General features: G+C 61.8%; 2 protein-coding genes across 3 annotated transcripts; both read right to left on the reverse strand.

The window, feature by feature from the left end:
- Positions 1–705: 705 nt before the first annotated feature.
- On the reverse strand, positions 706–7,894 carry GTF2F1 (general transcription factor IIF subunit 1). Of its 2 annotated transcripts, XM_034071923.1 has the most exons (15): positions 7,861–7,894; positions 6,897–6,960; positions 6,758–6,804; positions 6,595–6,667; positions 5,404–5,597; positions 4,568–4,738; positions 3,437–3,615; positions 3,206–3,350; positions 2,841–2,902; positions 2,630–2,749; positions 2,442–2,515; positions 2,217–2,355; positions 1,752–1,845; positions 858–1,067; positions 706–801 (listed from the first exon to the last, which is right to left on the reverse strand). In XM_034071923.1, the coding sequence occupies exons 2-14, from the start codon at positions 6,906–6,908 to the stop codon at positions 863–865; spliced, it is 1,515 nt and encodes a 504-aa protein (XP_033927814.1). In that variant the 5' UTR covers positions 6,909–6,960; positions 7,861–7,894; the 3' UTR covers positions 706–801; positions 858–862. The 2 variants fall into 2 exon arrangements, with proteins under 2 accessions (XP_033927814.1, XP_033927813.1); XM_034071922.1 differs by lacking the exon at positions 706–801 and having other exon boundaries at positions 812–1,067.
- Positions 7,895–8,376: 482 nt separating this feature from the next.
- On the reverse strand, positions 8,377–19,099 carry KHSRP (KH-type splicing regulatory protein). Its single transcript, XM_034072088.1, is given in 21 exon segments — positions 8,377–8,479; positions 9,307–9,467; positions 10,041–10,118; positions 10,585–10,776; positions 10,872–10,960; positions 11,133–11,251; positions 11,681–11,841; positions 11,961–12,096; positions 12,175–12,275; positions 13,102–13,204; positions 13,607–13,705; positions 14,400–14,498; positions 14,577–14,748; positions 16,505–16,562; positions 16,672–16,743; positions 16,837–16,886; positions 16,971–17,010; positions 17,291–17,329; positions 17,426–17,522; positions 18,838–18,898; positions 18,900–19,099. Coding segments are annotated over 21 exon segments (2,136 nt in total). The 3' UTR covers positions 8,377–8,470.
- Positions 19,100–20,531: the final 1,432 nt, after the last annotated feature.

Below are 20,531 nucleotides of genomic sequence, written 5' to 3' on the forward strand. Positions count from 1 at the left end.
GGTATTAAAGGGCTGGGGAGCCCAGTGAGTATTGGGGGGGTCTGTGTGGGATTTGGGGTCCCAATAGGGATTTTGGGGGGGGTACCAGTCCCCCATTGACGGTTCCCCCCCCCCCAGTGGTGCTTTGGAATCTCCCATTGAATTAAAGGTATTAAAGGAGCCCAGTGAGTACTGGGGGGGTCTGTGGGATTGGGGGGTCCCAACATGGCTTTGGGGGGACACCAGCCCCACATTGGTGCCCCCCCTTTATCTTGAACCCTCAGGACTACATCTCCCATCACCCCCTGCGCCGGACACCGATTGGTCCCCACCGCTACCCAATAGGAAGCGTGGGGCGGGGCTGAGCAGGCTGTTCCCACCAGGGCGCCGCTCCCCCCTCCGCTGGCTCCTATTGGCGATACCCGGTGTTTATTGGGGTACCCCTATTCCTGTTACCGATACCAGGTGCTTATTGGGGTGCCCCCCCCATTCCTGTTACCGGTACCTGGTGTTTAATGGGGTGCCCCCCCCAAAGGGACCCTTATTCCAGTTACCGACACCCGGTGTTTATTGGTGTACCCCATTCCCATTCCCGGTACCCGGTTTGTATTAGGGTACCCCCATTCCCGTTACCGGTACCCAGTGTTTATTGGGGTATTCCCGTTACCGATACCCAGTGTTTATGGGGGTACCCCCATTCCCATTCCCGGTACCCGGTGTTTATTGCCGTACCCCCATTCCCGTTCCCGGTACCTGATGTTTATTGGTGTACCCTATTCCCGTTACCGGTACCCGGTGTTCCTGGGGTACCCCCATTCCCGGTACTGGTGTTCATGGGGGTACCCCCATTCCCGTTCCCGGGGTACCCCCATTCCCAGGTACCCTATTCCTTCAGGGAGAAGTGCATCTTGTCCCCGATGACTTTGCGCTCAGGGTTCAGCCTCTTTAGGATCTGGGCCAGGACATTGACGGTGGCATCAGAGCTCAGCCCAGTGCGCTTGGTCTGGAACTTCTTGAGCAGGTCCTTGGTGGTCATGGGCTTCCGGGTCAGGTACCGGCGGACGGCTTCCTCTGTCAGCTGTACCTCACTGTGGGGGACACCCCAATACACCCCAATGTACATCAATGTACATCAATGTAACCCAGTGCACCCCAATGTACAGCACGGCCTCCTCTGTCAGCTGTACCTCACTGCAATGGGACACCCCAAAACACCCCAATGTACCCTGATGTACACCAATGTACCCCAATGTACAGCACGGCCTCCTCTGTCAGCTGTACCTCACTGTGATGGGACACCCCAATGTACACCAGTGCACCCCAATGTACACCAATACAGACCCAATGTACAGCACGGCCTCCTCTGTCAGCTGTACCTCACTGTGATGGGGACACCCCAGTGTACCCCAATGTACACCGGTGTACACCAATGTACCCCAATACAGACCCAATGTACCCCAGTGCACCCCAATGCACAGCACGGCCTCCTCTGTCAGCTGCACCTCACTGTGCAGGGACACCCCAATGTACCCCAATACAGCCCCAGTGCACCCTAATGCACTCCCACACAGCGCCAATGTACCCCAACACAGCCCCAATGCACCCCAATACAGCTCCAATGTACCCAAATAGAGCCCCAATGCACCCCAATGTACACCAGTGCACCCCAATACAGACCCAGTGCACCCCAGTGTACCCCAATGTACTCCAATGTACCCTAACACAGCCCTGCCATTGGCTGCTGCCTGGGGGGTGCCCCCCCCATAACTCACCCACTGCTGGGGGTGGATTTCCCTGATGGGGGCTGGGGTCCTGGCTCCAGCTTCAGCCTCTTGGCAGCAGGGGGCTCTGGGGGGGCACGGCGGCCTTGGGGGGGGCAACAAGGTCATGGGGGGGGCAACAGGGTCATGGGGGGGGCAACAAGGTCATGGGGGGACCCCAACTCCTTCCAACCCCCCCCCCCCCTTACAGCTCCCATAGGACCCACAGGGCCCTTCCACCCCCCCCACTTACAGCCCCCATAGAGACCCACAGGACCCTTCCACTCCCCCCCCCCATAGGGACCCACAGGGACCTTCCCTCCCCCCCTTATAGCCCATAGGGACCCACAGGGCCCTTCCACCCCCCCCCACCCCATAGGGACCCACAGGACCCTTCCACCCCCCATAGGGACCCATAGGGCCCTTCCCCCCCCCCCTTACAGCCCATAGGGACCCACAGGACCCTCCCCCCCCCACCTTGCTCCAGCCTGGATGCTGCTGCCCTCAGGGTGCTGCCGGTGCTGGGGGGGGGCTCAGTGGGGGTCCCAGGGCGGCTGTTGCCATGGGAACTGGTGGCTGAGCCTCGACGCTCCCGTTTTGGGGGGGTCTTCTTCTTCTATGGGGGGGGCACAATGAGGGGGGGGGGGTCAGGGGACACCCCCCCCTTATCCCCCCCATTATGGGGATGGGGACCCCACTCACGGCCATAAAGAGCGCGGATGAGGTCTCACTGTCAATGTCACTCTCCTCTGAGGTCTGGGATTCATCACTGCTGTCTGGGGGGGGATAAATGATGCTCAGGGCTGATTTCGGCTGTTTTCAGCCCAAAAGCACCCCCGGGGGGGGGGCAATGGGGGGGGGGGTGGGCAATGGGGGGGGGGGGTCCTCACCCTTCTTCTTCTTCTTCTCTTGGGGTGTTGGGGCTGCTTTCTCCTCCTCTTCCTCCTCCTTGTCCTCGGTCGCCTTCTCCTCCTCACTGTCCTCACTGCTCTCGCTGGCCTCATCAATGCCTGGTGGGGGTCACATACAGATACAGCCCCCCCCATAGGAGAATGGGGTGCCCCATACCCCCCCCCCCCCCATTCCCATTCCCATCCCCACCTTTGGGGCCTTCCTCCTCCTTGGTCACCTTTGTCTTCCCCACCTCCTCCTCCATGGAGCTGCTGCAGTAGAGAAGGGTTGGGTGAAGGGGGATGGATGCAATAAAGGGGACCCCCCCCCAAAAGGGTCTGTGGTCATCCATAGGGTGGCTATGGGGGCTCTATAGGGGTCTATGGAAGTTCTATAGGGGTCTATGGGGGCTCTATAGGGGTCTATGGGGGCTCTATAGGGGTCTATGGGGGTTCTATAGGGGTCTATGGGGGTTCTATAGGGGTCTATAGGGGTTCTATAGGGGTCTATGGGGGCTCTATAGGGGTCTATGGGGGTTCTATAGGGGTCTATAGGGGACCCCCCCCACTGCATACCTGGACTCATCAGACATGTAATCCACCTCCTGCCCCTCGAAGTCTCCATCATCACTGTCCTCAAAGGCTTCATCCTCAGATCCCTTCTTCTTCTTCTTCCTCTTCCCCCCTGGTGCTGCCTTCTTGGGCCTCGGAGCCTTCTCCCCTATGTAAATGGGGTGAGTTTGGGGGTGCGGGGGGGTCCCCATCCCCATCCCCATCCCCATGCTGTGACCCCCCCTCGGGGCTCACCCTCTCCCTCGCTGCCCTCACTGTCCTCGGAGCTCAGCTCCAGGTCCTCCTCCAGGTCATGGATCCGCAGCTCCCCCCCCTTCTTCTTGGCTGCCTTCTCCTTCTCCTCCTCTTCCTCATCCTGGTCCCGCAGGCGCCGCTGCTGCATGATGCTGAAGTGGTTCAGGACCTTGTTCCTCCTGGGGGGGCACACAGCAATGGGGATGGGAGGGGGGCACACATACATCAATGGGGATGGGAGGGGGGCACACACACAGCAATGGGGATGGGAGGGGGGCACACACACAGCAATGGGGATGGGAGGGGGGCACACACACAGCAATGGGGATGGGAGGGGGGCACACACACAGCAATGGGGATGGGAATGGTGGGGCACACACACATCAATGGGGATGGGAATGGGGGGGCACACACACATCAATGGGGATGGAGATGGGAAGGGGGGGGGCACACACACAGCAATGGGGATGGGAATGGGAAGGGGGGGGCACACACACAGCAATGGGGATGGGAATGGGGGGGGCACACACATCAATGGGAATGGGAATGGGGGCGGCACACACACATCAATGGGGATGGGAATGGGGGCGGCACACACACATCAATGGGGATGGGAATGGGAATGGGGGGGCACACACACAGCAATGGGAATGGGAATGGGGGGGGCACACACACATCAATGGGAATGGGAATGGGGGGGGACACACACAGCAATGGGGATGGGAATGGGGGGGGACACACACAGCAATGGGGATGGGAATGGGAATGGGGGGGTCCGGATGAGTGCATGATGCTGAAGTGGTTCAGGACCTTGTTCCTCCTGGGGGGGCACACACAGCAATGGGGATGGGAGGGGGGCACACACACATCAATGGGGATAGGGATGGGAATGGGGGGGGCACACACACATCAATGGGGATGGGAATGGGAATGGGGGGGGGCACACATCAATGGGGATGGGAATGGGAATGGGAATGGGGGGGGCACACACACATCAATGGGGATGGGGATGGGAATGGGAATGGGGGGGGCACACACACATCAATGGGGATGGGAATGGGAATGGGGGGGCACACACACATCAATGGGGATGGGGATGGGGGGTTCCGGATCAGTGCCCCCCCCCATCACCTCTCCCACTCCTCCTCGGCCTCCTCAGCGGTCAGGGTCCGGTGCTTGGCCAGGGGGGTGAAGTTGAACCAGTGCTGAACTGGGAAGGCCTCGAAGGCTCCATCAGGACACTGGGTGAAGATGTAGTAAGAGGCGTTCTCGGTGACGCCTCCTTTCCTCACCCCCCGGTACCTGTGGGGCAGAGCGAGGCCTTGACCTGTGTGTCCTGTGTCCATCCCATGTCCATCCCATGTCCATCCCATGTCCATCCCGTGTCCATCCCATGTCCTTCCTGTGTCCATCCCGTGTCCTTCCTCTGTCCATTCCATGTCCATCCCGTGTCCATCCCATGTTCATCCCATGTCCATCCCATGTCCATCCCATGGCCATCCTGTGTCCTTCCCATGTCCTTCCTGTGCCCATCTCATGTCCATCCCGTGTCCCTATCCCCATCCCTGTACCCAGAGGCTCCCTGTCCATCTCCCATCCCACCCCAATCCCTCTTCCTTTCTTATGCACATTCCTGTTCTATCCCTTTCCCATCCCCATCCCATTCCCATCCTCATCCCTGTTCTATCCCATTCCCATCCCTGTCCCTATTCCATTCCCATCCATATCCCATTCCCATCCCCTTTCCTATCCCCATTCCTATCCCTTTCCAATCCCCATCCCTGTCCCTATCCCATTCCCATCCCCATCCTTATCCCTTTCCTATCCCCATCCCTATTCCTTTCCAAACCCCATCCCTGTCCCTATCCCTATCCCATTCCCATCCCCATCCCTATCTCTTTCCAATCCCCATCCTTGTCCCCATCCCCTTCCCATCCCCATCCCCATCCCCCCCCACCCCCTCTCACTTCCTGCCGGCCTTCCCATTGACCCTCAGCATCCAGGGCTGGTCCTCGGGCCGGAATTCCCTCAGGATGATCCCATATTTCCTGCGTCGTGCCTCATCCCGCAGCCGCCGGTGGAACTCACTGCCTGCACCGCTCTCAGGCAGCTCCTCCTCCTGGTAGATGCGCTTGTTGCTCAGGTCCCGCTCCATGCGAGCCTATGGGAACATCACAGCCCTGATCCCATATCCCACCTGCTCCATGCGAGCCTATGGGAACATCACAGCCCTGGTCCCATATCCCACCTGCTCCTATGGGAACATCACAGCCCTGAGCCTGGCCCCACATCCCACCTGCTCCATGCGAGCCTATGGGAACATCACAGCCCTGATCCCATATCCCACCTGCTCCATGCAAGCCTATGGGAGCATCACAGCCCTGATCCCATATCCCACCTGCTCCATGCGAGCCTATGGGAGCATCACAGCCCTGATCCTGATCCCATATCCCACCTGCTCCATGTGCGCCTATGGGAACATCACAGCCCTGATCCTGGTCCCATATCCCACCTGCTCCATGCGAGCCTATGGGAACGTCACAGCCCTGATCCTGGCCCCATATCCCACCTGCTCCTATGGGAACATCACAGCCCTGATCCCACATCCCACCTGCTCCATGCGCGCCTATGGGAACGTCACAGCCCTGGCCCCACATCCCACCTGCTCCATGCGCGCCTATGGGAGCACTGGGAATGTCACAGCCCTGATCCTGGTCCCATATCCCACCCACTCCCCAGCACCTGAGCCCTATCCCATGGCCCCTATCCCTGTATCCCTCCATTGTCTATGTCCCCCCATCCCTGTACCCCCCTATCCCATTATCCCCTATCCCTATATTCTTCCATTGTCTATGTACCACCCATATCCCATTGTCCCTTATCCCTTTATCCCTCCATTGTCTATGTCCCCCATCCCTCTAACCCCCTATCCCATTGTCCCCTATCCCTGTATCCCCCCATTGGCCACACCCCCAATCCCATATACCCCAAATCCCATTGTCCCCCATCCCAGTATCCCCCCCCATTGTCCATGTCCCCCCCACCCCCATATCCCATTGTCCCCCCCCATTGTCCATGCCCCCAATCCCATATCCCCCCCATACCCATATCCCATTGCCCCCCCATTATCCATGTCCCCCCCATCCCAGCCCCCTTACCTGGTGCCAGGTGCTGAAGTTGACCCTATCGGCTGCATTGAAGGCCATGATGTTGTACCTCTTGGGGGTGTTCCTATTGGGGGGGGGGGGGGGCAGAACCCATCATTGGCACCCCCAAACCCCCCCAAATGCCCCCCCCAATGCCCCCCCCCCCCGCACTCACTTGGGCACCCGCACCACGTACTCGGTCACCATTTGGCTGCTGGTGCCCTATGGGGACACAGGAGATGGGGGGTTTGGGGGGGCCAGGGGGGGGTTTGGGGTCCCCTTGGCTCCCCCCCTCCCCTCCCCCCTTTCCTCACCAGTGCAGCCATGGCTGCGGGGGGGGCACTCGTGGTGGGTCCGGATGAGGCTCGGGGGGGAGTCCTGGGGGGCAGCGGGGGGGGGAGGTGTTGAGCAGCCCGATAGCACCCATAGAGCCCCCACAGCCACCCTATGGATCCCCATAGACCCCTATAGAGCCCCCACAGCCACCCTATGGATCCCCATAGACCCCTATAGAGCCCCCATAGCCACCCTATGGATCCCTATAGACCCCTATAGAGCACCCACAGCCACCCTATGGATCCCTATAGAGCCCCCATAGCCCCCTGTGGATCCCCATATCCCCCTATGGATCCCACAGACCCCTATAGAGCCCCCATAGCCCCCTATGGATCCCACAGACCCCTATAGGGAGCCCATAACCACCCTATGGATCCCACAGACCCCTATAGAGCCCCCATAGACACCCTATGGATCCCCACAGACCCCTATAGAGCCCACATAGCCCCCTATGGATCCCCATAGCCCCCTATAGAGCCCCCATAGCCCCCTATGGATCCCCATAGCCCCCTATAGAGCCCCCATAGCCAACCTATAGATCCCCATAGACCCCTATGGCTCCCCACAAACCCCTATAGAGCCCCCATAGCCCCCTATAGAGCCCCACAGCCCCCTATAGATCCCCACAGACCCCTATAGAGCCCCCATAGCCACCCTATGGATCCCCATACCCCCCTATAGAGCCCCCATAGCCCCCTATAGAGGCCCCATCGCCCCCTATGGATCCCTATGGATCCCACAGACCCCTATAGAGGCCCTATAGAGCCCCCATAGCCACCCTACGGATCCCCACAGACCCCTATGGATCCCCACAGACCCCTATAGAGCCCCCATAGCCCCCTATAGAGTCCCACAGCCCCCTATGGATCCCCATAGCCCCCTATGGATCCCCACAGACCCCTATAGAGCCCCTATGGACCCCATAGATCCCCAAGCCCTCACAGCTCCGGCGCTGCCACCGCCGCACTGCGCAGGACCGGAAGTTCCCCTCACGCCGCCGCAGGAAGCCCCGCCCCTCCGCCGTTACCATAGCAACAACAGCGGCCTACCACCCCCCCCTCCGCTCCGGACCGAAAATCCCCATTTTTCACCCCAAAACCAACCCCAAACCCAGCTTTTTCCCCCCAAAAACACACGAGGGGGGTGGGGGAGGGGTCGTTTTTTCATTCTCGTTTATTTGTGAAGTTAAAAACAAGCGGTAAAAAGTAAAAACCGAGCGTCCGACGGGGGGGGGTGGAGGGGAGGGGGGGATGGGGGCTCCGCGCTGGGAGCAACCATTGTGGATGGGGGGGGGGGGGGGGGGGTCCCCGGGAGCGATCGGGGCCGTTGTGAGCGGGGGGGGGGGGGAGGGAAACGGGGACCCCCCCCCCCAAAATGAGTTGGGTTGGGGGGGGGGGAAGGGGGATCCCCCCAATAGGGTGGATTTGGGGGGGGAAGGGAAGAGACCCCCCCAATGGGGTGGGTTTGGGGGGGGGGTTTGGGGGGGGCCGCTCGCCCCGACCACTCCTCGAAAACAAAAGGGGGGGTCACAGACGGGGGCTTCACATTCGGTTCACTGAGCCTGGGGGGGCAGAGAGAAGGGGGGGTCGGGGGGGGCAGCATTGACCCCCCCCCAACCCCCAACTGGGGGGGTCCCAATGGGGTGTGATGGGGGAGGAGGAAGGGAAAGGGGGGGCTATGGGGTTTTGGGGGGTCTTGGGGCAGTGGGGGGGGGGCCCAGGTTGGGGTATTATGGAATGGGGGGGCCCAAGGGGGGTCCCAGGGTTTGGGGGTCCCAAGGGCTTGATGGGACTTGGAGCAGTGTGGGGGGGTCCCAATGGGGTTTGGGGGGGGGTCATAGGTTGGGGGGTTATTGGGGGGGTCCAATAAAAACGGGGGGGGGGGTTTGGGGGGTCCCAGGGATGTGCTTGTGTCAGTGTGGGGGGGTCCCAATAGGGTTTGGGGGGGTCATAGGTTGGGGTGTTATAGAGTGGGGGGGGGGAAAAGGGAAACAGGGGGGGCTTTGGGGGTCCCAGGGAGGGGCTTGGGTCATTGTGGGGGGGTCCCAATGGGGTTTGGGGGGGTCATAGGTTGGTGTATTATGTAGTGGGGGGGTCCCATGTCGAGGGGGTTTTGGGGGTCCCAGGGATGTGCTTGGGTCAGTGTGGGGGGGTCCCAGTGAGGTTTGGGGGGGTCCCAATGGGGTTTGGGGGGGTCCCAATGGGGTTGGGGGGGGTCATAGGTTGGGGTGTTATGGAGTGGGGGGGTGTTTGGGGGTCCCAGGGATGGGCTTGGATCAATGTGGGGGGGTCCCAATGAGGTTGGGGGGTCCCAGTTTGGGGTGTTATGAAGTGGGGGGGCCCAAAGGAAGCGGGGGGGGGTTTTGGGGGGCTGGGGGGGGGTCGGTACCTGCTGTCCCTGCTGCGTGGGGGGGGGCGCGGGCCCGGCCGCCCCCGGGGTCTGCCCATAGTAAGCTGCCTGCTGCCGGTAGTACTCAGCCCAGGCCGCGCTGTAGTCGGGCTGGGGGCCGGGGGGGGCACCGGGACCCCCTCCCGTGGCCACTTGCGCTGCTGGGGGGGCAAGGGGGCAGAGTGAGGGGGGGAACCCCGTTTATTGTGGGGGGGGGTCACCCCCATTCATTGTGTGTGGGGGGGTCACCCTTATTTATGGGGTGCAGGGGGTCACCTTTATTTATGGGGGGTGGGGGGGCACCCACATTTATGGGGTGCAGGGGGGGTCACCCTTATTTATGGGGTGCAGGGGGGGTCATTCCCATTTATGGGTTGCAGGGGGGATCACCACCATTTATGGGGTGCAGGGGGGGGGTCACCCCATTTATGGTATGCAGAAGGAGTCACCTCCATTTATGGGTGTGGGGGGGTCACTTCCATTTACGGGGTCCGGGGGGGCACCCCCATTTATGGGTGGGGGGGGGACACCCTTATTTATGGGTTGCAGGGGGGGTCACCCCCATTTATGGGGTGCTGGGGGGGGTCACCCCCTTCTTTGGGTTGCAGGGGGGGTCACCCCCATTTATGGGTTGCAGAAGGGGGTCACCCTTATCTATGGGATGCAGAGGGACACCCCCATTTTTGGGTTGTGGGGGGGTCACCCCCATTTTTGGGGTTCGGGGGGGTCCTTACCTTGTTTCTTGTAATATTCCTCCCATGCTTTCGTGTAATCCTGCTGTGGGGGGGCCCCAGGCTGCTGGGGCTGCTGGCCTGAAGGGGGGGGGGGCACACACATAAAGTGGGGGTCAGACCCCCCCATAGAGCTTAAGGAGGGTCTGGGACCCCCCCCCCCCCAGTCCTTTTGGTGGGGGAGGGGGGGGGTTTGGGGGTGTTAATAGGAACCATTTGGGGGGGGCTTGGGGTTGTCAATAGGGACCAATGCGGGGGGGGGGTTTGGGGGTGTCAATGGGGACCAATTGGGGGGGGGTTTGGGGGTGTCAATAAAGACCAATGGGGGGGGGTTTGGGGGTGTCAATAGGGACCAATGATGGGGGCGCTTTGGGGGTGTCAATAGGAACCAATGGGGGGGGTTTGGGGGTGCCAATAGGGACCAATGGGGGGGGGTTTGGGGGTGTCAATAAGGACCAATGGGGGGGGGTTTGGGGGTGTCAATAGGAACCAATGGAGGGGGGGGGTGTTTATGTTGTCCCCCCCCCCATTTTTGGGGTGCACTCACCTATTTTCTTGTAGTACTCCTCCCATGCCTTGGTGTAGTCGGACTGGCCGGTGGGGGGGGGCTGGGGGGGCTCCCCCTGCACGGGGGGGGCGGTGGGGGCCGGGGGCTGCCCCGGGACCGGCCCCGGGGGCTGTTGGTAGTAGTGCGAGTAATAGGCAGCCCAGGCAGCATTGGGGTCAGCGGCTGCTTTACCTGGGGGGGGGGACACCCCAAAAGTAGGGGGTGAATGGGGGGGACACCCCCCAAAACAGCCCCTTAATGGGGGGGGGGGGGGGGGTTCTACTCACTGGGGTCGTGGGGGGCCGGTGGCTGCCATTGGGGGTAGGTGTTGCCCCAGCCCTGGGGGGGGTACTGGTGGGGGGGGGGGCCGCCGGGGCTGTGAAGGGGGTGAAAGGGGTGTAAAAGGGGGGGCACACACACAACCCCCCCATTAACAACCATTAACCCCCATTAACTCCCATTAACCCCCATTAATAACCATTAAGCCCCATTAACAACCATTAACTCCCATTAACCCCCATTAACAACCATTAAGCCCCAGTACTCACTGTGGGGGGGCTCCGGGGGGGCCCTGGTTGAAGGGTCCGGGGTTGAAGGGCCCCATGGGGCCAGCGGGACCCGGTGGCCCCCCCGGGCCTGGTCCTGGCCCCACAGGGCAGAGCGGCCCCTGTGGAAGGGAGAGGGGTGAGGATGATGATGGAGGGGGGGGAAAGGGGGTGTTTTTAGGGTGTTTTTGGGGTGTTTTTGGGGTGTTTTTGGGGGTGTTTTGGAGGTGTTTTTGGGGGTAATTTTGGGGGTATTTTTGGGGTGATCTGGGGGTGTTTTAGAGTGTTTTGGGGGTGGTTTTAGGCTGTTTTGGGGTGTTTTTGGGGGTGTTTTTGGGGTGATTTGGGGGTGTTTTAGGGTGTTTTGGGGGTGGTTTTGGGGTGTTCTGGGGGTGTTTTGGGGGGTGTATTTGGAGTGTATTTGGGGGTGTTTCTGGGGCTTTTTGGTGTGTTTTTGGGGTGATTTTGGGGTGTTTTGGGGGATGTTTTTGGGGTGTTTTGGGTTGTTTTTGGGGTATTTTGGGGGTGTTTTTGGGGTGCCCCCCCCATACCTCGATCTTCTCCTCGATGAGCTGCTTGGCGTGGTCAATCTGCTGGGGGGAGCCGCGGATGATGAAGAGCTTAAAGTTGGGGTCCCCATTGGGGGGCAACTGCCTGGAGATCTCCACGAAGGCCCCAGTCTGCTGGTTGATGGCTTTGACGTTCTCCCCACCTGCGGGGGGGGGTCACACACAAGGGGGGGGGGGGGGGTGGATATGTCCCATTGGTGATAATGGGGGGGGGGGTGATAGGACTTTATATGGGGGGGGGGGGGGGGGGTCCCCCACTTACCTCTCCCGATGACCAACCCACACTTGTGCGTGGGGATGGAGAAGGTCATCTCGCCCCCGGGGGGGCCCCAAGTGCCCTGGCCCCTCCCGCGCCCCCGCCCCCCCGGGGGCAGCCCCGGCCCCCCCGGGGGGCCGCTCTGCGGGGGGAAGGGAGGAGTGAGGGGTGGGCGGTCCCCAGCGGGGGGGCGGGGAGCCCCAGGCCGCCCCCCCCCTACCCGCAGGCTCTGCAGGAGGTCATTGATGATGCGGGCGGCGTGTTCACAGCGCTCGGGGGGGCCCATGATGTGAGCGATCTTCTCGGGGCCTGTCCCGTCGTCTAGGGGGGGGGCACATTGGGATCAATGGGGTGAGCAGGATGAGGGGGGCATTGGGATCAATGGGGTGAGCGGGGTGGGGGGGGGCATTGGGATCAATGGGGGTTAATGGGAGTGAGCAGGATGGGGGGGGGCATTGGGATCAATGGGGTGAAGGGGGGTGAGTGGGGGGGGGGGAACATCATCAATGGGGTGAAGAGGGTGAGCGGGGGGGGGGGAACATCATCAATGGGGTGAAGAGGGTGAGCAGGATGGGGGGGGGACATTGGGATCAATGGGGTGAAGGGGGGTGAGCGGGGTGGGGGGCGCATTGGGATCAATGGGGTGAAGGGGGGTTGAGTGGGGTGGGGGGGGCATTGGGATCAATGGGGTGAAGGGGGTGAGTGGGGGGGTGAAGAGTATGGGGGGGAACATCAATGGGGTGAAGGGGGGTGAGCGGGGTGGGACACATTGGGATCAAGGGGGTGAGCAGGATGGGGGGGGGACATTGGGATCAATGGGGTGAAGGGGGGTGAGTGGGGGGGGGTAAAGAGTATGGGGGGGGCATTGGGATCAATGGGGTGAAGGGGGGTGAGCAGGGTGGGGGGGGAACATCATCAATGGGGGGTGAATGGGGTTGAGCAGGATGGGGGGGTAAAGAGTATGGGGGGGTGAACAAGAATGGGGGTGAATGGGGTTAACCAGCATGGGGGGGGTCAAACATCAAGGGGGCTGAATGGGGTTGAACAGCATGGGGGGGGGGGTAAAAACCATAGTGGGGGGGTTGGAACATGAAGGGGGGGATGGGATTGAACACTGGAATGGGGGGGCCCGAGGGGGGGCCCTGACCTTGCTTGAACTGTATCCGCACCCCAGCATCGTTCTGGATCTTCTTGATCATCTCCCCACTGCGGCCAATGACGACACCGACCGAGTGCCGCGGCACCGGCACCTGCAGTGGGGCAGGGGGGTCAGTGTGCCCCATAGCACCCCTTAACCTACCCCATTGTGCCCCATCGCACCCATTAACCACCCCATTGTGCCCCATAGCACCCCTTAACCCCCCATAGCACCCCTTAACCCCCCCATTGTGCCCCATAGCACCCCTTAACCACCCCATTATGCCCCATAGCACCCCTTAACCCCCCCATTATGCCCCACAGCACCCCTAAGCATCCCCAGTGTGCCCCATTACACCCCTTAACCCCCCCATTGTGCCCCATAGCACCCCTTAACCCCCCATTGTGCCCCATAGCACCCCTTAACCCCCCATAGCACCCCTTAACCCCCCCATTGTGCCCCATTGCACCCCTTAACCCCCCCCACACCCCCCCCAGCCCCATACCCCACTCACATCGATGCCGCCGCCGATGCGGGACCCGTATTCATTGCGGTCACCGAAGCCGCCCTGGTCACGCTCACGGAGGATGTCCATAACCATCTCACAGGCTTGCTATGGGGCACAATGGGGTGGTTAAGGGGTGCTATGGGGCACAATGGGGGGTTAAGGGATGCTATGGGGCACAATGGGGTGGTTAAGGGGTGCTATGGGGCACAATGGGGGGTTAAGGGATGCTATGGGGCACAATGGGGTGGTTAAGGGGTGCTATGGGGCACAATGGGGTGGTTAAGGGGTGCTATGGGGCACAATGGGGGGGTTAAGGGGTGCTATGGGGCACAATGGGGTGGTTAAGGGGTGCTATGGGGCACAATGGGGTGGTTAAGGGGTGCTATGGGGCACAATGGGGGGGTTAAGGGGTGCTATGGGGCACAATGGGGGTTAAGGGGTGCTATGGGGCACAATGGGGGGTTAAGGGGTGCTATGGGGCACAATGGGGGGATAAGGGGTGCTATGGTGTACAATGGGCGGGGTTAAGGAGTGCTATGGGGCACAACGGGGGGTTAAGGGGTGCTATGGGGCATAATGAGGGGGTTATGGGGTGCAATGGGGCACAATGGGGGGGGTTAAGGGGTGCTATGGGGCACAATGGGGGGGTTAAGGGGTGCTATGGGGCACAATGGGGGGTTAAGGGGTGCAATGGGGCACAATGGGGGGTTAAGGGGTTCAATGGGGCACAATGGGGGGGTTAAGGGGTGCAATGGGGCACAATGGGGGGGGTTAAGGGGTTCAATGGGGGGGTCCCCACCTGCACTTTATAGGGGTCCCCAATGATCCGCAGGGGTTTGTCCACGTTGGTGTTTTGGGAACCGTCTTGGATCAGGATCATCTTCACCCCAGCTCGCTCCTGATGGACAATGGGGGGGTCAACAATGGGGGGGGGGGGGGCACCCCAAAACCCCCCCCCATGCACCCCCCCATGTACCTGCAGCTGTTTGATGGTCTCCCCCCCTTTGCCGATGACCAGTCCTGCTTTGCCAGCAGGAATCATGATCTCCTGCACTGTCCCATTCTGCCCATTGGCATTGTCATGGAACTGGCCTGGGGGCCCCCCCCGGCCCCGGGACACGATGTCATCCAGCATCAGCTTGGCCTTCCTGTGGGGGGGGGACAGGGACACACACATGTTTGTGGGGCACATACATGTGCTATGGGGACACACACATGTGTGTTTGTGGGGTACATACATGTGCTATGGGGACACACACATGTGTGTGGGGTACATACATGTGCTATGGGGACACACACACGTGTGTTTGTGGGGTACATACATGTGCTATAGGGACACATACATGTTTGTGGGGTACATACATGTGCTATGAGGACACACACATACGTGTTTGTGGGGTACATACGTGTGCTATGGGGACACACATGTGTGTTTGTGGGGTACATACATGTGCTATGGGGACACACATGTGTGTTTGTGGGGTACATACATGTGCTATGGGGACACACACATATGCGTTTGTGGGGCACATACGTGTGCTATGGGGACACACACACATGCGTTTGTGGGGTACATACATGTGCTATGGAGACACACATATGTGTTTGTGGCGCACATATGTCTGCTATGGAGACACACATGTGTTTGTGGGGTACATACGTGTGCTATGGGGACACACACACGTTTGTGGGGTACATACATGTGCTATGGGGACACACACATGTGTGTTTGTGGGGCACATACATGTGCTATGGGGACACACATGTGTGTGTGTGGGGTACATACATGTGCTATGGGGGGGACACACATACATGTTTGTGGGGTACATACGTGTGCTATGGGGACACACACATGTGTGTTTGTGGGCCACATACATGTGCTATGGGGACACACACATACATGTTTGTGGGGCACATACATGTGCTATGGGGGGGAGACAAGGGAGTTTGGGGGCACATGTGTGATTTAGTAGGAAACATGCATATTATAGTAGGACACATGCATGTTTTAGTAGGAAACATACATGTTTTAATAGGAAACATGCATATTTTAGCAGGGAACACACATGTTTTAGTAGGACACACATGTACTAGTGGGGAACATGCACGTTTTAATACAGAACATGCATGTTTTAATAGGGAACATGCATGTTGTAGTAGGGCACACATGTTTTAGTAGGGCACATGCATGTCTTGGGGGGCATACATGTTATGGAGCCCACATGTGTGTTTTTAGGGGCACATATATGTTCATCGTGGCACATACATGTTCATGGGGGCACATACATGTTCATGGGGGCACATACATGTTCATGGGGGACACACACACGCTCATGGGGGGCACACACATGTTCACGGGGGACACACATGTTCATGGGGGGCACACACATGTTCATGGGGGCACACACATGTTATGGGGGGCACACACATGTTCATGGGGGACACACACACGCTCATGGGGCACACACATGTTCATGGGGGGCACACACATGTTCATGGGGCACACACATGTTATGGGGGGCACACACATGTCTGGGGGGCACACACATGTCTGGGGGGCACACACATGTCTGGGGGGCACACACATGTTCGGGGGGGCACACACATGTCGGTGGGGCACACACATGTTCGGGGGGGGCACACACATGTTCATGGAGGGCACACACATGTTCATGGGGGGCACACACATGTTCATGGGGGGCACACACATGTTCGGGGGGGACACACATGTTCATGGGGGGCACACACATGTTATGGGGGGGGCACACACATGTTCGGGGGGGGCACACACATGTTATGGGGTCACACACATGTTCATGGGGGCACACACATGTTCATGGGGGGCACACACATGTTCGGGGGGGGCACACACATGTTATGGGGGGGGCACAGGCCCCTACTCACTGCACAGCCTCGGGGGAGCCCGTCAAGGACACACTGCGCTCCGGTAACCCACCACTGTCTGCAATGGGGCAAATGGGGGGGGGGGATGGAACCAATGGGACCCCCCCACAAGAAGGGGGGGGGGGGGGAGCCCCCATTGGGGGCTGGGGGTCTCTGCCCCCCCTTACCTGGGGAGATCTGTACTTTGCAGCCTGAATCCTGCTGGATCTTATTGATCTGCTCCCCCCCACGGCCAATGACTGCGAATGGGGGAGACCATTGAGGGGGGGGGTCAATGGGGAACCCCCTGCCCCCCCCCCCCCCCGCACCCCCCCCTTGCCCCCCCCACTCACTGAGTCCCACCATGCCATCAGGGACACGATATTCCTCTGTCACCGTGGACCTGTATGTGCAAACAGGGGGGGTCAGACACCCCCAAACACCCCCCCACAACCCCCCCCATAGCCCCCCCCTCCTTTGGTCTCACCTGGGTGGGGGGTGGATGGGTCCCAATGGGGCTGGGAGCGCTGTGGATGGAACCAAAGCCCAGTGAGGGGGGGGGGTCCCCAATGGCCCCCCTGTACCCCCCCCTTAACCCCCCCACACCGCCCCATTAACCCCCCATAACCTCCCATACCCCCCCATTAACCCCCCCATACCCCCCCGTTAACACCCCCATACCCCCCCCTTAACCCCCCCATGTCCCCCCCATTAACACCCCCATACCCCCCCCTTAACCCCCCCATTAACACCCCCATACCCCCCCTTTAACCCCCCTATACCCACCCCATAACCCCCCATACTCACAGTCCCCCTGTGCCGCCAGCTTCTTGCTCTCAGGCTGGTCTGGGATGGGGGAAACACCATCAGTGACCCCCCCCCATAAGGGATATGGGGTTTTGGGGGTGTCCCCCCCCCATTTTTGGGGTGCCCCCCCCTTACCGCCATCCTCCAGCTGCCGTTTCTGCCCCCCAAAGCTGAAGTCAGGGGTGTTGTTGTTCACTGTCGTGGCCGCGTCCCCCCCGATTTTGGCCGCTATCTGCAAAGGGAATGGTTGGGGCCGGGGGGGGCACCCCCAAAATAGACCCCCCCCCGGCACCTTCACCCCCCCCCCCCAATGGTCGTTCCCATTGTAAGAGCCCACATTATAGGGGGACCCCCCCCAAATCTCTCCATAAGCCGCAAGGAAGGGGGGGTCTGCGTGAGCCCCATAGCAAGGGGGGGGCCCCAATACCCCCTTCAAGGCGCACATTGGGGCAGGACCCCCCCAAATCGCTGCTGTGACCCACACATATGGGGGGAGCCCCCCCAGAACGCTCCATCAAGCCCCATAGGAGGGGAGTCACCCCCAAAGCACCCCAATGGGCCCCACATCAGAGGGAAGTCCCATGGTGAGACCCATAGAAAGGGGGGGACCCCCAAAAACCACCTTACAGCGCCTATAGAAGGTGAGGGTCACCCCCAAACCATCCCCATGGGTCCCATATCAATGGGGGGAGCCAGTCTACGAGGCCCAGAGAAAGAAAGGGGGGGTGACCCCCAACCCCCCTTATGAGCCCCACATCAATGGGGAGCCCCAAACTCCCCTGTGGGCCCCACATCAATGGGGAGCCCCAAACTCCCCTGTGGGCCCCACATCAATGGGGAGCCCCAAACTCCCCTGTGGGCCCCACATCAATGGGGAGCCCCAAACTCCCTCATGAGCCCCACATCAATGGAGAGAGCCCCTCTATGAGGCCCAGAGCAAGATGAGGGGGTCACCCCCAACCCCCCTATGAGCCCCACATCAATGGGGAGCCCCAAACCCCCTATGAGCCCAACATCAATGGGGAGGCCCCAACCCCCTCATGAGCCCCACATCAATGGGGAGCCCCCAGATCCCCCATATCAATGGGGGGACCCCCTCTGTAAGGCCCAGTGGAAGATGGGGGGGGGGTCACCCCCAACCCCCCCCCCCATAAGCCCCACATCAATGGAGAGCCCCCAAACCCCCCATGAGCCCCACATCAATGGAGAGCCCCAAACACCCCTATGAGCCCCACACCAATGGGGCCCCCCCATAATCCCGGGGAGGGGGAAAGGCTTTGGGGTCACCCCAATCACTCACTATAAGAGAGTGGGGGGGGGGGGGGGGTGCCTCATCCCGGTAACAGCCGGGGTCACGTGAGGCCGCGGTCAGGTGCGGGGGGGGGTGTTGCTGTCACCCCTCGCACCCCCGGAGTGGGGGAGGGGTGAAGGGGGCGGGGCCTTACCGGGAGGGTGTTGGGGGAGGGGCCGCGGCGCCTCGGGGGGGGCAGGGGGGGGAGGGGGACCCCGGTTCCTCCCGGTGCCTCCCCCCCCGCCGGGCCCCTCACCTGCCGGGCCCGTTGAACGGCGTCGGCGAACGCGTCCTTCCGGATACCGGCGGGGGGGGGGGGGGGGACCGGAGCCTCCCCCTCCCCCTCCTCCTCCCGGTCCCCCTCCCCCTCCTCCTCCTCCGGTACCGGGGCCTCCCCCGCCCCCCCCCGCCGCCGGTGGAGCGGAAGCGGAAGCGGAAGCGGAAGGAGGAGCTCCGCCCCCTCCCCCTCCTCCCGGGGCGGCGGAGGACGGCGGCCCCGAGGCGCTGAACTCGGACATGGCGGCGAGGAGGCCGCGCGTCTCCACACGCACCGCGCGGGGCACGATGGGACGGCGGCGGGCGGGGGGAACGCCCACTGAGGGGGGGACAGCCAATGGGAGGGCGAGGAGGGGGTGAGTGGCACCAGGGGAGGGCCAATAGGAGAGGGGAATGGGGACGGCGCGCGCGGGGAGGGGAGGGGCGTAGAGAGAGGAGGGAGGGGATTGGATGAGGCAGGAGCCAATCGGAGGGGGGAGGGACAGGCTGAGGGTGATCGGCTGCTATTGGTGGATGGAGAGGAAGAAAGGGGGCGGGGCTTCCGGGGGTTCTTATTGGAGGAGGAGGCGCCTCATTGACGGCCGCTGGAGCCAATGGGAGCGCAGGGAGCAGCACGGCGGACGGTGATTGGCTGGAGCGAGATGGGGCGGAGCTTCTTTTGAATGACAGGCGCTAGAATCAATCGGCGGCAGCAGAGGCGTGGGATTGGCTGAGCTGCGCGCCAGCCGGCCAATGACGTTCGAGGGGGGAAACAGCAGCCAATCAGCAGACGAGGGGGGTGTGGCCACGTTGGGGGCGTGTCCTGCGGGGGGACGGGGCGTGGTCTGCGGGGATGGGAATGAGATTGAGGGGGGCGTGGCCAGAGAGGGAACGGGGCTGAGCTAAAGGGGCGTGGCCAGAGGAGGACGGGGCGTGGCCAGAGGGGAAGGGGCTGGACGTGTTGGGGGCGTGGCCATAGGGGGACGGGGGCGTGGCCAGAGGGGGACGGGGGCGTGGTCTGCGGTGATGGGGCTGAGCTAAAGGGGGCGTGGCCAGACGGGAAGGGGCTGAGCTTGAGGGGGGCGGGGCCAGAGGGGGGGCGGAGCTGTGCTGAAGGGGGCGTGGCCAGAGGAGGGGCGTGGCCTGGGGGGACGGGGCTGAGCTTGAGGGGGCGTGGCCTGAGGGGGACGGGGCGTGGCCTGAGGGGATGCGGCTCTGCTAAAGGGGGCGTGGTCAGATGATGAGGGGGCGTGGCCTGTGGGAACGGGGCTGAGCTTGAGGGGGCGTGGCCATAGGGGGGCCGGGGCGTGGCCTGAGGGGATGCGGCTCTGCTGAAGGGGGCGTGGCCTGTCGGGACGGGGCGTGGCCTGTGGGGACGGGGCTGAGCTTGAGGGGGCGTGGCCAGAGGGGGGGCGTGGCCAGCGAGGGAGCGGATCGGGAGGTACTGGAGCGGCCGCAGCACCGGGGACACCGGGGGGGGGGGGGGGCGATGGGGGGGGGGGTTTGGGGGTCACGGGGGGGTCCGGGATCGGTTCTGCCCTATGGAGGCCGCTGATGATGGGGGGGGGGGGGGGGGGGGCACCCCCAGATCCGGCCCCATAGACGCTGATGTGGGGGCTGTGGGGCTGGGGGGTGGCAGATGTAGGGTTGGGGGGTGGCAGATGTGGGGCAATGGGGGCCGGGGGCTGTGGGGCC

The sequence above is a fragment of the Melopsittacus undulatus genome, chromosome 23, assembly GCF_012275295.1.
Source record: "Melopsittacus undulatus isolate bMelUnd1 chromosome 23, bMelUnd1.mat.Z, whole genome shotgun sequence".
Taxonomy (NCBI): Eukaryota; Metazoa; Chordata; class Aves; order Psittaciformes; family Psittaculidae; genus Melopsittacus; species Melopsittacus undulatus.